Here is a 16,206-nt window from a genome sequence, read left to right as displayed (position 1 = left end):
GAGGCGCCGCTGAGCGCCTGCCAAGCCGCGCGACCCTGCGCCGTCCCTGTGACGCCCAGGTCGCGGCACGCCCGGCGTCCATGCCTGGTGTAAACGTCAAACCCCATTGCGTTTTTGGCGGTCGTCTGTCGCCATTTTTGAGGTCGGTTCAAGATCCGACAGCATACACAGATGTTCTCAGAAGGCCGTAATGCAATCCTCAGATCCGGCCTGGACAGAGGCTCTACCGATCCCAACTCTGGCCTCACAAGGCCCCATGGAACTGGTCGTAGACCAGCCAGGTCGAGACCACCTGGCTGACTCCGCAGCGGCAACGCCGGGCCCCGCCCTGCGGCGGCTTCCGTCGCGCCGAAGCGTCGTGGTCTATGGAGAAAATCTGCATTTGCTGTCCGATGCGCTTTTCTAAAAAAAAATCACACACTGTGTTGTGGCTAGCTTTTTGAATTTCACATGAACCAAAGCGTCGACGACCCTTCTCCAAAAAATCACAAGCCGGTGGGTACGCGTCCGACGGCAAGCTCGGGCGCACAGGGTGTGCACTCCGACGGCTTGGTGTCCGTACGCAGCCTCCGCACAGCGCAGAAGGCAGGCGAGCACGAGCGCCACAGCGCCCCACGCCGCGGTGAATCCGATCTATGGCGAACCGCGCGCCCTGCTCCGCCAAATGCGTGGGAGCATCGCGACGCCAGCCGCGCTCGCGGACACCCGTAGATAGCTCAAACGTCGTGGCAACGGTTGAAGCAGTTGATGCTGGCAACTGGTCGCTGGTAACACTGGTCGAGGCAGCTGGCAACGGAGAGAACAGACGGGACAACACAAATAACGGAGTGGCAGCAGAAGCAAGCATCATAGTACCACACGTAGTGTCAAACGCTGCAGCTACCGGACCGACACACAAGGTTGTATAATGCACGACACGGAGCGCGAATACACCAAAGCGATTACACTGCGCTGCCACGTAATTGCACCGTGCTGCGACATCAGCTGGTGGGAGCCCCGCGCAAAGCCCCCAGCAACTCGTCGCAGCACTCGCCGGGACGCTGGTGGCGGCCACTTTACGACAGCCATCTTACAGCCCGACCATGTCCACCCGATCGCACCAACTGACGGTCCTGGGATGCACCATCGTGGCAAGAGGCGCCGCCTCGGCAGGCACCATCGTGACAAGAGGCGCCGCCTCAGCAGGCACCATCGTGGCAAGAGGCGCCTCGCCCCGGCAGGCCCCATCACGACCAGACGCACCGCCGTGGCAGCAGGCGCCGCTCGACGGGCCCACTCACTTCGCACGGTCACCAGCAGATGGCAGTGCACGAACGCGAAACCGCGCAAGACGCCGTAACTACACAAATCTGAACATGTGGACACAATGACAGCATCTAGCCGCTCCCGCCTGATCCCTGGCGCGCGCACAAGTACCCTAGCAAAACGAGTAAGTTGCCTCAGTGGTGCGGGGCTTGAAGCTCGAGGTCATCCCGATAAAATACCGGCCGCCGCCGCCCGCAGGCCGGCTCCGCGGCCCGGTAACTCTGCACGCGGCCTCACACCCCCTGCGTCGAGCGGCGTCCGGTGACGGCGTCGCGGCGCAGTCGCGGCGCCCCTACGCCCGTGCCGGCACACCCATCAGCTGCGCGGCAGACGCGCCGACCGAGGCTCGGCCGGGCGAGGGCCGGCGGCGAGCGGCCGGCGCCAGGCCCATCAGCTGCGCGGCAGCCCGTACACGGAGACCAGCGAGTCGGTGCTGCCGGCCGCCAACGCCACCCGCACTGGGTGGAACGCCAGGCAGGAGACGGGCCCTGCCGACAGGCGCCACCCACCCAGTCAGCCGACCCGTCCGCCGGGCGCCGCCCCGAGGCCAGACGACCAGCCGCCCACTCGGGGCACGAAACAACAACGCACACGCAGCTGAGCACTTCCGGATCGTGGCGCGGGACGATGTGGCTTCTGAACTCGAACAGTCACGAACAACCATGAAGAACAAAAGGGTCGTCTATCTATCTGTTCGGTATTTGAGCCATGCAAAACGACACTAAGGACCACTTCGTTGCATGTTGACCGTCTGTCAGGCCAGACTTCAGCTGGCTTTTCATCTGTTTACGCGTTGGTTCAGGGAGGCGCGCCTAACCTGACCGCCTCACTCCCAGTCCCCTCCTGCCCACTCCGCCAGCACAGGCGGCGTGGCCAGGGCGGCACGAGGCCTGTGCCGTCGCCCCAGCCGCGGGTGGGGTGCGTGTGTGTGTGTGTCAGCGCGGCGACCTGGCCAGGGCAGCGCGAGGCCTGTGCCGTCGCCACAGCCGCGGGTGGGGTGCGCGTGCGTGCGTGCGTGCGTGCGTGCGTGCGTGCGTGCGTGCGTGCGTACGTGCGTGCGTGCGTGCGTGTGTGTGCGTGCGTGTGTGTGTGTGTCAGCGCGGCCCACTCACCGATGCGCTGTCCCATGAAGCCGTCATGGTAGCGGATGGTGTTGAGGCTCTCGCCCGTCAGCGTGTACAGCGATATGTACTGGTTCACCGACCCGCTGCGGCAGGGCACACGCACACCGGTCACACGTGTGCGAGGTTCCGCGGCACGCAGCACAGGCATCGCAGTCGCCCAGCCCGCGCCAGCCGCACACGCTCCAGTGACGACCGGAGCCGGAGAGATGTCAGCGCAGGATATTGCACGGGGTTCGTCATGACACCCTGTACGGTACAAAGCACGCGCCCGACCCGAGCGGCGGTCAGCGGAGCCGAGCAGGCACTCCACAGACTGAGGTCAATACTCACAAAACCCGACCTCTGAGGCCAGCCACATCTCGCGGACCACGCACAGCACTCACCAGACCACCGGCTCAACATGCCACTGACGGCATCCGTACACAAACCACACTCACCAGACTGCAGACACCCTTCTCAGGCTGCAGACAACTCTCAGACTGCAGACAACCCTTCTCAGACCTCCTGCAACTCTTACCAATGTCCTCAGACCACGGGCAACACCGTCCACCGTCCCCAAATGAGACAACCCTCATAGTCATGACCTCACGCACTGCTCCTCATACAACAGATGACTCGCAGGATCAAAGGAGCACTCGCTGCTGTCTCCAGGCCACAGACCGCGGACAATCCGCTCCACTGTCACCAGATCACGGACAATCCGCTCCACTGTCACCAGACCACGGACCATTCGCTCCACTGTCACCAGACCACGGACAATCCGCTCCACTGTCACCAGACCACGGACAATCCGCTCCATGTCACCAGACCACGGACAATCCGCTCCATGTCACCTGACCACGGACAATCCGCTCCACTGTCGTTAGGCCAGACACCACTCAACAGCCTACAGACACATACCAAGAGCAGACAACACTCCTCAGACCACAGACATTACTCAACAAACCACAGTCAATACTATGCACATTAGGCGGCACTCCGCCCATAAATCGCCTCCAAACCATAGAAGACGCTCACACCAGACTAGTCCGACGCTTTTCCCCAGGGCGCAGCCAGCGCTCGCCCGACCACGGCGCACACTCACCAGGCCAGCAGGTCGGCGGTGGGGTGCACAGCCATGGTCATCACGTCGGAGACGGTGTGGAACGTCCTGACGGAGGAGGGCCGCCGGGCGTCCCAGAGCTTGACGTCGCCCTTCTGACTGCAGGCGAGGCCGAGTCGGCCCGCGTCAGGCGCCGGCCGGTCGGCGGCACAGCGACCGACGCCGACCGCCGCCGGCCAGCAGCACAGCGACCGACGTCGACCGTCGCCGGCCGGATTAAACCCGGCTGCATCACCGCATCTCATCCTCATCCAGCTACACGGCCCAAACGCGGGTGGACAGTTGACACGTGCTCGGTAGATGGCGACGTGGGCCCCGCCGGCGGCCTCCACACTGCAATTATGGGCTCCCAGGCAGGACTGGACGTGAAACGGTTGTGTCCATGACACCACGGCCACCTCGCAGGGATAAACAGAGGCAACATTGTGAACTTCAGCACCAGAGACGTCGGTATCCTGTAATCGGGTTCGACAGCGGCTCCGCTGCGCCCTGGTCGTGAGCGGCCGTCTGCCGGCGGCGGTACTCACTCTCCCGTGACGGCCACCGTGTGTCCTCCGACGGCGCGCAGCTCAGCCGACACCACGAACGCCTGGTGCTCGCGCCACGAGCCCACCCGCGACTGCGGCCCCGACAGGCGCGTGTCGAACAGGCCGACCGTGCCGCTGGAGCAGCCGGCCACCACCAGGTGGGGCTCTGCGTGCCGCGGGGGAGGGGACAGGACGCGTCAGCAGACAAGGCGCGTCAGAAGACAAGGCGCGTCAGAAGGCAGGGCGCGTCAGACGAGAGGGCGCGTCAGAAGACAGGGCGCGTCAGACGAGAGGGCGTCAGAAGACAGGGCGAGTCAGCATACAGGGCGCGTCAGAAGACAGGGCGCGTCAAAAAATGGCGCTGGGGCGAGACGACAGGCCGGCACGGGTCAAGCACCGAACACGCCTGGGAGCACCGGCACTGCACCAGCGCACCGCCAGGCCGACCGGAGGGTACGGCGTGTGTCCCCCCCTCCCCCCCTTCCCCTTACCTACACTTAACGCCAGTCAGAAAAGAGTCCCCAGCCAGAGCATGCGAGGGACGGGGCGCGCCGGCCACCACCGACCTGACTCGTTGGAGGCCAGCGCCGTGACGGAGGTGTCGGCGCCGCACGGCAGCTCGGCGACGCGCCGCTCGCGCTGCAGGTCCCAGACGTGCAGCGAGCGCTCCTCGCCGCCGGCCACCAGCCGGCCGCTCGCCTGCAGCCAGGTGACGGAGAGCGCCGCCACCCGCGTCGCCTCCAGCGCCGACCACGAGGTGACGCAGAGCGGCGCGCGCGTGGCCGGCTCGCTGTAGTCGGACCACACCCTGGCGGCGCCGCGCTCGCGGTCAGCACCAGCCGCGGCCGCACTCGGAGGGCCGCACGGCCGCCACCACACGGAGCACACGCCGAGCTCCGCCACGGAAGCGGCCGGCCGGCTCCCTGCGATGTCACCTGCTGGTGTGCTCCACACTAAATGTGCGACACGCATGCACGCGGGTGTTCTGGGTTTGAGGCGCACGAATACATTCCGGTCCCACTTAAACCCGTATTCTAGGAGAGTGATCTTCACAACGGCGCCATGTACCATGCGCCGGACTCAAGCCATGAACCTAAGCCAAACGCACTGCCGACCGTGTCCCCCCCCCCCCCCCCCTCCCCGGAGTGGACAACGGCCATTCTCACTGGTCTGAGCGCTGCGTGGGAGGCTGGAGTCGCTCTGCACGGTGGGGGGGGGGGGGGCGCGATCTGTGCTATATATATGGGAGTGCTTTGTGTCGTGGACGGGAGAGTGACCTGTGCAGTGTACGGGAGAGTGATGTGTGCAGTATGAGGGGCAGTGATCTGTGCGGTGTACGAGAGAGTCAGCTGTGCAGTGTACGGGAGTGATCCATCCAGTGCACGAGAGTCAGCTATGCAGTGTATGGGAGTGATCTGTGCAGTATGAGGAGCAGTGATATGTGCAGTGTGCAGGAGAGTCGGCTGTGCAACTTGCAGTTTATGGGACAGTTATCTGTGCGGTGTAAGTACGACATATGTGCAGTGTGCCGGTGTGCTGTGAAGGTGATCTGTACAGTGTGTGCAGGCGGTGTGCAGGAGCGGTGCGTGCCCTGAGGCAGTGTGCAGGAGCGGTGCATGACCTGAGGCAGTGTGCAGGAGCGGAGCGTGACCTGAGGCAGTGTGCAGGAGCGGAGCGTGACCTGAGGCAGTGTGCAGGAGCGGTGCATGACCTGAGGCAGTGTGCAGGAGCGGTGCGTGACCTGAGGCAGTGTGTAGGAGCGGTGTATGACTTGAGGCAGTGTGCAGGAGCGGTGCATGACCTGAGACAGTGTGCAGGAGCGGTGCATGACCTGAGGCAGTGTGCAGGAGCGGTGCATGACCTGAGGCAGTGTGCAGGAGCTGTGCATGACCTGAGCAGTGGGCAGGAGTGGTGCGTGCACCTGCAGCAGTGTTGCAGGAGCGGTGCAGACCTGAGGCAGGTGCAGGAGCGGTCACTACCTGAGGCAGTGGCAGCGAGCGGTGCATTGACCTGAGGCAGTGTGCAGGAGCGGTTGCCTAAACCTGAGGCAGTGTGCAGGAAGCGGAGCGTGACATGATGCAGTGTATGCAGCGAGCGGTGAATGACCTGATGCAGTGTGCAGGAGCGTGCATGACCTGAGCAGTGTGCAGGAGCGGTGCATGACCTGAGCCAGTGTGCAGGAGCGGTGCATCAACCTGAGGCAGTGTGCAGGAGCGGAGACGCTGACCTGAGGCAGTGTGCCGGAGCGGTGATGACCTGCTAATGACCTAGGCAGTGTGCATGACGGTGCAACTAGGCAGTGTGCAGGCGGTGCATAACCTGAGGCAGTGTGCAGGAGCGGAGCGTGACCTGAGGCAGTGTGCAGGAGCGGAGCTGACCAGCGTTGCAGGCGGTGCATGACCTGAGGCAGTTGCAGAGCGGCAGAGGCTGTGGAGGACCTGAGCGTGTGCAGGAGCGGTGATGACCTGAGGCAGTGTGCGGAGCGGAGCGTGACCTGAGGCAGTGTGCAGGAGCGGTGTCTTGAGGCAGTGTGCAGGAGGGGCGGTTGTGATCTGAGCAGTGTGCAGGAGCGGTGCATGACCTGAGGCAGTGTGCAGGAGCGGTGCATGACCTGAGGCAGTGTGCAGGAGCGGAGTGTGACTTTAGGCAGTGTGCAGGACCGGAGCATGAGCTAAGGAGCGTGATCTGAGGCTGTATACAGGAGCTGAGCGTGACCTGAGGCAGTGTGCAGGAGCGGTGCATGACCTGAGGCAGTGTGCAGGAGCGGTGCGTGACCTGAGGCAGTGTGCAGGAGCGGTGCATGACCTGAGGCAGTGTGCAGGAGCTGTGCATGACCTGAGGCAGTGTGCAGGAGCGGTGCGTGACCTGAGGCAGTGTGAAGGAGCGGTGCAAGACCTGAGGCAGTGTGCAGGAGCGGTGCATGACCTGAGGCAGTGTGCAGGAGCGGTGCATGACCTGAGGCAGTGTGCAGGAGCTAAGCGTGACCTGGGGCAGTGTGCAGTAGCGGTGCATGACCTGAGGCAGTGTGCAGGAGCGGAGCGTGACCTGAGGCAGTGCGGGACGAAGCTGACCTGACAGTGCCGTCGTCAGCCGCCACTAGCAGCAGCGTCTGATGCTGGGGGTTGATGAACTCCAGACCCGTGATGCGCGTCGTGCTGCCCTTGCCCGGCATGTGGTTGACGTGCTGCGTCAGCTGCTGGCCCTTGCTGTAGTCGATCACACTGCCGACGCCCATCGACAGCGGCAGTCAGCGACACACCCGGTGCCAAGCGACGTCATTGTGCGCGAGAAGCTGCAGGGCACTGCTCTAGGTACAAGAGAACAGCTGCCGGTGGACAAATCGGCCGTGTCGCCCCGCCCGCGCGGCGGCCCTCTCGGCGCCGCGGCTGACCTGAAGCGGTTCTTGTCGGCCACCACCAGGTGTCCGGTGTAGGGGCTGAAGCGCAGCTGGGCAGGGGCCACACCGTGCTTGCAGAGCATCAGCTGGTGCTCCAGCCGGTCCTGGTGCAGCCGGCTCACTTCTCTCTCGCCCTCACGGCGCGCGCGCGCGTTCTCTGCGAACCTGCGCCACGGCAGGCGGACCGCCCGGTCAGAGCCCCTCGGAGACCGGGCCGCAAACAAACGAACGCATCCATCGCAGCTGGCGAAAGCGCAGCAACGCGCACGTCAGCATGTCAAGAAAGCAGGAAGCACGCTCCCAGGACCACAAGAATGCGCCAAACCAGGAGCGAACAACGTCAGATGTGACGCGTCTCGACGTTGCTGTAACAGCCCGCCCGAGCTAGCGACACCTGACAAGTACATGCACGAGACTGGGAGGCCTACCGCCCGTGGTCTCCGTCCCGCGAGACTGGGACTAGCAGGTCTGCCGCCAGTGGTCCCCGTCCCGCGAGACTGGGACTGGGAGCCCTGCCACCAGTGGTCCCCTTCGGACTGGGAGGCCTGCCGCCCGTGGTCCCTGTCCCGCGAGACTGGGGCTGGGAGACCTGCCGCCAGCGGTCCCCGTCCCGCGAGACTGGGACTGGGAGCCCTGCCGCCAGTGGTCCCCATCAGACTGGGAGGCATGCCGCCCGTGGTCCCCGTCCCGCGAGACTGGGGCTGGGAGATCTGCCCCCAGCAGTCCCCGTCCCGCGAGACTGGGGCTGGGAGATCTGCCGCCAGCAGTCCCCGTCCCGCGAGACTGGGGCTGGGAGCCCTGCCGCCAGTGGTCCCCATCAGACTGAGAGGCCTGCCGCCCGTGGTCCCCGTCCCGCGAGACTGGGGCTGGGAGATCTGCCCCCAGCAGTCCCCGTCCCGCGAGACTGGGGCTGGGAGACCTGCCGCCAGTGGTCTCCGTCTCGCAGGCGGACGCGTAAACGCCGCACCGGGGCCCGACCGACGCCGACAGGGTGCGGCCGCAGTGGCCGCCCACCTGCACTCTTTGGCGTAGGCCTCGTCGTCGTCCTCGGTCGCCTCCGAGTGCTCGGTGAAGAGGTTCAGAGGGCGCGCGTAGAAGTGGTCCATCCAGTCGACGAAGCACGTGCGCAGCGGAATGTCGCTGCAACCAGCGGCAGCTGGATCACACAGTGCCGCCGACTGGTACTTGAGAGCGCACCAACCGGGACCAGACGAAACATCATCTCACGGGCCTTACACCAACATTTAACAGGGATTATGTTACACAGCGTATTTCCTGATGGGCGTGTGAGCGCCAATTCATGTAGTATATTGTTCAAAACTGTCTGGATGCGAGTCTGGCCCACCTTGGCAGGTTGAGTCGACGAAGTGGATGATTTTGTCAAGAATGATGTTTTGCCAAAATTTTGGTTCGATATTGGTGGCACTTCAACAGGAGCAGACATCCCTGTTATTTCACGACCACACCTCTCCCTGTTTAAACCAGAACACATGACGCTCGAGACCGGTTACGAAAAGGTAACGATGGCCGCTTTCACACCGACATCTAGGCTGCCTTTGCGGACAACATTGAGATTCACGGAGGTTTGCAAACGCTACATCATCAGCTTACAACGTGCAATGTGTCCCTCGCCTGTGTTCGCTCTCGCTGCCGAGATCTAACAAAAATCAGAGAAAACACTGCCGCTGTGCACTATGTACAACAAAACACGACTATCCCACATTGACGGGATACGTATGCCCTCGAAACAGCCTTCGTTACATGCATCAACTTTCCCAGAAGGTAAATTTGGCGGCCTTAGTCCGTGATAATGTTGCGACTGATGTCACTGTGGAGCCACCTGACTTGATCGCGCCTTTCATTACTGGATATTTCTGCTTAAACTATCCCTCATAAACTTGCTTAAACGATCTGCCTCATCGAGATGGCATGCGACTGTCGGCCAGTCCTTCATCTTACTGTAATATTCCAAAGGCAGGTGTCACGTAAGCACCCGTAGTTCCTCACACGTAATTCACATTATGTTGCCGTTCCATTCGACTCCACTTGTTTACAATAAGAATGGCATGGCTTGCTTTAGTTGAGTTTTTGCCAATTTTTGCCACTGACATCTTACGTCCGCGGTTAAACTGGTCAAAACCGGCTGGCAGAAGCCGCGGAGCAGCCGGTTGCCGTGAACCTTCACTGATATATGGCAATTCAAAACCGTCTTTGTAACACGTTCCACGCTTTCCGTACTAGTCCAATCGGCAATGCTGTATTATGATCACACTACAATGCTGCAAAACAACCGCACCTGACCACGCATATTGCATGTCAATGCCGTACCACTGGTTGCTGGTAACGGCCACCACTGCACCGGTCCACAACATAAGCTACCAACGCCCCGACGGCCGGCCGCGGTGGCGCCGTCCCCTCACGTGTGTCCGGCCGGCAGGATCTCGGAGAGGCTGCCGTCGGCCGATGAGCGCGAGGTCCTGCGCAGCAGCGGGGACCAGGCCGGCGAGCGCGGCTCCGACGGGCTGCCAACGCGCACACCGTCAGACGGCGGCGCGGCCCACCACACAGGCGGCCGGTACGCGGGCGACGGCCTCCACCCGTCCGACCCGGCCGAGACCGTGGCGGACGCACCGACCGCCGTCGCAGCACGCCCCTCGTAATGATAACACAGGCGACGACCGAGGCCCGGTCGGCCCGACAGAGCGACGACGCAGGGAACTCTCACGCGACAGATGCCTGAGGTCCGACACCCGTGGGCATTACGGGTCGAGTATGGGCAGCATAACCAATGTTTGCTGGATGACGTCGTTTAACCGGTACCTCCGGGTATACTGAAGACCGACAACTATCAGCACACTATAAGCACTAGCACACACAGCATGATGGCACTCTTAACCCATGACGCCAAATAAGTCGATACTTTCGAAATCGAAATAACCCTGAACCGGCGAAATAAACCTGAGCCTGAACCCTGAACCACCAGACACGAAATACACAGCGCGCGTCGCGTCGTTACCTCCGTTGCGGGGAGCCGGCAGATGCGGTGTCGCTCATCACTGGCGTGTTCAGCTTCATCTGGGCCGCCTGGAGCCAGACCACGTGGTCAGCTGCCAGGCGGAACGGCACGGGCCCGCCCCGGGCAGGCGCCTGCACCTCGCCTCCCCAGAACACCGTCCACATCCCACCAGGTGTTCTCCTCTCGCCTCCCCAGAACACCGTCCACACCGCACTAAGCGTCCTCCTCTCGCGTCCCCAGCACACTGTCCACATCCCACCAGGCGTCCTCCCCTCGCCCCCCTAGCACAGCATCCGTACCCAACAAGCGCATCGAATGAGAGACTGACTACCAGGACGGCTGGTTACAGAGTCAATGTTAAAGCCGCGGCAGGTCGCAAGCAGAGCCATGGGTCCGCTGTTGCCAGCTGACAACAGGGCGCCGGGTGGCGCTGACTGACCTTCTGCCGGACCTGATGGGTCAGCTGCAGCACCATGTCCGCCACCTGGCTGTCCGGGTCTCGCTGCAGCGCGCCCAGCGCGTGCCACACCTTCCAGTAGACGCTGCCGAACGACAGGCTCATGTGCGTTGAGATACCTGCGGCACCAACGGCGGCTCACGTCCACATCCGGCTACCGATGGGTGTCTGGAAACGGCAGCTAGCACCACTAATGCCTCACTCCAAAAGCAGGCACCACAAAACAAAGCTGAGAAAAAAATGACTGCGGGAGAGAGAGAATGAGAGGAGAGAGAATGAGAGAGAGAGAGAGAGACAGAGACAGAGACAGAGACAGAGAGAGAGAGAGAGAGAGAGAGAGAGAGAGAGAGAGAGAGAGAGAGAGAGAGAGAGAGAGAGAGAGAGAGAGAGAGAGAGAGAGAGAGAGAAGAGAGAGAGAGAGAGACAGAGAGACAGAGAGACAGAGAACAGAGAGACACACAGAGACAAGAGAGACAGAGAGACAGAGAGACAAGAGAGACAGAGAGACAGATAGAGAGAACAGAGAGACAGAGAGACAGAGAGACAGAGAGACAGAGACAGAGAGACAGAGAGAAGGAAAGAGAGACAGAGAGACAGAGAGACAGAGAACAGAGAGACAGAGAACAGAGAGACAGAGAGACAGAGCGACAGAGAGACAGAGAGACAGAGAGACAGAGAGACAGAGAGACATAGACAGAGAGACAGAGAGACAGAGAGACAGAGAGACAGAGAGACAGAGAGACAGAGAGACAGAGAGACAGAGACAGAGAGACGAGAGACAGAGAGACAGAGAGACAGAGAGACAGAGAGACAGAGAGACAGAGAGACACAGAGACAGAGAGACAGATAGACAGAGAGACAGAGAGACAGAGACAGAGAGACAGAGAGACAGAGAGACAGAGAGACAGAGAGCAGAGACAGAGAGACAGAGAGACAGAGAGACAGAGAGACAGAGAGACAGAGAGACAGAGAGACAGAGAGACAGAGAGACAGAGAGACAGAGACAGAGAGACAGAGAGACAGAGAGACAGAGAGACAGAGATACAGAGACAAGAGACAGAGAGACAGAGAGACAGAGAGACAGAGACGAGAGACAGAGAGCAAGAAGAGAGCAGAGACAAGAGACAGAGAGACGAGAGACAGAGAGACAGAGAGACAGAGAGACAGAGAGACAGAGAGACAGAGAGACAGAGAGACAGAGAGACAGAGAGACAGAGAGACAGAGAGACAGAGAGACAGAGACAGAAGACAGAGAGACAGAGAGACAGAGAGACAGAGAGACAGAGAGACAGAGAGACAGAGAGCAGAGAGACAGAGAGACAGAGAGACAGAGAGACAGAGAGACAGAGAGACAGAGACGAGAGACAGAGAGACAGAGACAGAGAGACAGAGAGACAGAGAGACATAGAGACAGAGAGACAGAGAGACAGAGAGACAGAGAGACAGAAGACAGAGAACGAGAGACAGAGAGACAGAGAAGAGACAGAGAGACAGAGAGACAGAGAGACAGAGAGACAAGAGACAGAGAGACAAGAGACAGAAGACGAGAGACAGAGAGACAGAGAGACAGAGAGACAGAGCGACAGAGAACAGAGAGACAGAGAGACAGAGAGACAGAGAGACAGAGAGACAGAGAGACAGAGAGACAGAGACAGAGAGACAGAGAGACAGAGAGACAGAGAGACAGAGAGACAGAGAGAAGAGAGACAGAGAGACAGAGAGACAGAGAGACAGAGAGACAGAGAGACAGAGAGACAGAGAGAACGAGAGACAAAGACGAGACAGAGACAGACACACACACACACACACACACACACCACACACACACACACACACACACACACACACCCACACACACACACAACACACACCCACCACACACACACACACCCACACACACACACACACACACACAGAGGACTGGCGCTTACTGGTGCGGTTTTTCGAGCCCGGCGAGCTGATGCTGGTGAGGGAGCTGGCCGACGAGACGCGCTTGAACGGCTGCGGGGACCGGGCCGAGTCGCTGGCGCCCGACACGGTCAGGTAGTTCTGCCGACCGCGGCCGCACATCACGTCATTTCACAATACTACAGCCAACCAAAGCCCAGCGCTGGTGTCGCTTGTAGTTTTTTGTATTTTTATGAGTGCAGCCTTCGCGCTATTTCCATAAAACTAAACAACCAGGAGTTTAAGCATGACGAGGTTATTTTGGAATGGTTTCCATCAGTCCTTAATGCGGACAAATTTGGTATTTTGAACCAAGCTTTCGACCTACTTCATTTTTTCCTATTTAAAATTGTTTCCCAACATAGCATGGACAACGTAAGATCCACTTTGACGCCAAGGCTCTTTTGCCGAGCGATGTCCCGACTTCCGAGATAATTCCAACTCGGCCTACCGTCATTCGTCGAGTCTTTGGGCCGGCACCGGCCACGATATGCACCTAAACATGATACAGGGTCATGGTTCGCTTCGCTGCAGCGCCAGTGACAAAAAGTGTCAGCAAATGTGTCAAGTCGCGCGCCATCCATGTAAGGAAGCCATGGCTGCACACGCAACTCGCACGTCATGATTGTTGGATTTAATATCATGCCTCAGAAACGGCTGGAGCTCACAGCTCAAGTGTCCTGACTTGAGACGGCCTGTCGTCCAGAGGCCATTTGGTAAAATCGATGCAAATTGAGTATTATCTTCACGCACACACATTCTCCACACGTTCACAGACTCAGAGTACTTGACACATTAGCAGTACGTAAACGAGAAACTACCAGGCCCTCAAAGGTCTGCAGTCGTACACCAATGTTGCTGCTCGACCCAGTCACCGGAGACGATAACTGAAAGACAGGCTGTGGCTCCTTGCCCAGCGGTGGCCGCCGAGCCACCGAGACATGGCCACGGCCCGGCAGGGGAGTGAGCGCACCTCGCGCTGGGCCGCGGCCGACTGCTCCTCCTCCTGCGCGGCCAGCGAGACGAACTTGCTCTCAAACTGCTGCACAAAGCTGCTGAACGCCGATATCAGCTCCTGTGGCGACCGCGTCAGCCGTCAGACACTGGCAGCTCGACAGATACTGGGGTCAGCTGTCACAGGCAGCTCAACAGATACTGGAGCCAGCTATCAGGGGAAGCTCGACAGACACTGGGGTCAGCTGTCACAGGCAGCCCGACAGACACTGGGGTCAGCTGTCACAGGCAGCTCGACAGATACTGGGGCCAGCTATCAGGGGAAGCTCGACAGACACTGGGGTCAGCTGTCACAGGCAGCTCGACAGACACTGGGGTCAGCTGTCACAGGTAGCTCGACATATACTGGGGTCAGCTATCAGGGGAAGCTCGACAGACATTGGGGTCAGCTGTCACAGGCAGCTGAACAGATACTGGGGTCAGCTGTCACAGACAGCTCGACAGACACTGGGGTCAGCTGTCACAGGCAGCTCGACGGATACTGGGGTCAGCTGTCACAGACAGCTCGACAGACACTGGGGTCAGCTGTCACAGACAGCTCGACAGACACTGGGATCAGCTGTCACAGGCAGCCTGACAGACACTGGGGTCAGCTGTCACAGACAGCTCAACAGATACTGGGGTCAGCTGTCACAGGCGGCTGAACGGACACTGGGGTCAGCTGTCATAGGCAGCTCGACAGACACTGGAGTCAGCTGTCACAGGCAGCTGAACGGACACTGGGGTCAGCTGTCACAGGCAGCTCGACAGACACTGGGGTCAGCTGTCACAGGCAGCTCGGCAGACACAGGCGGCAGCTTACACCATACCACACAGCCCGAGGCTGCACCAGCCAAGTGTCAAACCTACATCAACAGAGCCACCCTGCAGTGACGGTTTTAGAACTACGCACGATCAACCAGAACATACCGCACAGCACAGCGCAGCAACGCACAGCAATCTAAGCTCACTGTACGTGCTGCGGCGGCAGGTCCGCCCCGACTGGGCTCTCCACATGCCGTGCCACCTGTGGGTCGGTAGCTGGGCCGACGGGGGCACCCACCCGGCGCGTCGCCCTGGCCGGCGGGACCCTGCCCAGCCCCTGTCGGCGGGGGTCCCGCCGGTCGCCAGGGGTACTCACCCGGCGCACCATCGGACTGCCGTCCCTGGCCGGCGGGACCCTGCCCAGCCCCTGTCGGCGGGGGTCCCGCCGGTCGCCAGGGGTACTCACCCGGCGCACCATCGGACTGCCGTCCCTGGCCGGCGGGACCCTGCCCAGCCCCTGTCGGCGCGGGTCCCACCGGTCGCCAGGGGTACTCACCCGGCGCACCATCGGACTGCCGTCCCGCAGTGAGTGCTTTAGCAGTGCCATGGCCACTGAGTGGTCCACAGTGTTGGCGTGCTCGGTGCGCTCCACTACGGCGTTCATGAAGGTGCCCAGCGCGTACACGGCCGCCGTCCGCACCTGAGACACGGCACACACAAACACACGATGACCGGTCACGTCAGCAGGCAGTTGTCAGACCTGGCGACGCTATCAAGTTATTTTATTTCGCTGAATGACACCAGTTAATCAAACGCATGAATCTGCACTGCGCTTACCAAATGTTACGACCACTTCACGGGACACGATGCAGGAGAATGATCTTGAGACGCCACGAAACGTGTTGCTAGGTTTTAAACCAGAAAGTTCAGCGATCGCTGAGTGATTATGGCCAAAGTCAAAGTGAATTATATAGGACAACGCCTTGACGAAATATCTTGATCAAGTTTTTTCATTTTCTAATTCATCGCCATCTGTGATTTCCAGTATATTTTGCGCATCAGATGCCTGTATTAAAAAAGGATTTGAGTACACAGGTACACCCAGCAGCACATCAAACGCATTCATCAGACTTCTGCGTGACCCAGTCGAAGACCGCGCCCCACCCCACACCGGACGTGGGGAGCGAGGCGCGAGCGCGGCGGGCGCGGCACCCGGCCGGCGGGGGCCGCCTACCTCGGGCACCTCGTCCTCCAGCAGGGTGAGCAGCTTCTCGTGTGCCAGGTCACGCACGCCCGACCAGCGCGCCTGGTCGTTGTGTAGCCACAGATGCCCGAGCGTGATGGCCAGCCAGCTCCTGCCGACGCGCGCCCGGTCCCAGTCAGCTGGGCTCAGGGGCGCCGCCGTCGGCTGCTCACGCCACAGCGGGGATCAGCCGCCGACGGCCACCAGCCGATCACGTGACGCCCAGCCCACCCCGATGGACGCGGCTCTGGGGGGGAACGGAGGCCGTCCTCCGCCACTGGTCTATTAATGACTCCGCGAAACAACAGCGGCAAAGAGCAGTGAAACGGG

At 60.8% G+C, this 16,206-nt stretch overlaps 1 protein-coding gene across 1 annotated transcript in view; it reads right to left on the bottom strand.

Annotated features, from left to right (window-relative positions):
- Positions 1-1,687: 1,687 nt before the first annotated feature.
- raptor (regulatory associated protein of MTOR complex 1) overlaps positions 1,688-16,206 on the bottom strand; it is a 31,797-nt gene continuing 17,278 nt past the window's right edge. The window contains 16 exon segments of the mRNA XM_037225786.1: positions 1,688-1,793; positions 2,418-2,512; positions 3,514-3,630; positions 4,059-4,224; positions 4,625-4,718; positions 4,797-4,866; positions 7,130-7,279; positions 7,450-7,620; positions 8,470-8,595; positions 9,876-9,977; positions 10,472-10,539; positions 10,911-11,047; positions 12,860-12,977; positions 13,849-13,950; positions 15,190-15,333; positions 15,868-15,988. Of these exon segments, the coding sequence (XP_037081681.1) occupies positions 1,696-1,793; positions 2,418-2,512; positions 3,514-3,630; positions 4,059-4,224; positions 4,625-4,718; positions 4,797-4,866; positions 7,130-7,279; positions 7,450-7,620; positions 8,470-8,595; positions 9,876-9,977; positions 10,472-10,539; positions 10,911-11,047; positions 12,860-12,977; positions 13,849-13,950; positions 15,190-15,333; positions 15,868-15,988 (1,879 nt within the window). The 3' untranslated portion in view covers positions 1,688-1,695.

This window comes from Pollicipes pollicipes, unplaced genomic scaffold (assembly GCF_011947565.3).
Source record: "Pollicipes pollicipes isolate AB1234 unplaced genomic scaffold, Ppol_2.1 Scaffold_5724;HRSCAF=6776_pilon_pilon_pilon, whole genome shotgun sequence".
Classification (NCBI taxonomy): Eukaryota; Metazoa; Arthropoda; class Thecostraca; order Pollicipedomorpha; family Pollicipedidae; genus Pollicipes; species Pollicipes pollicipes.
The sequence above is the reverse complement of the archived record's forward strand: the minus strand, read 5'-3'. Positions and strand labels throughout refer to the sequence as shown.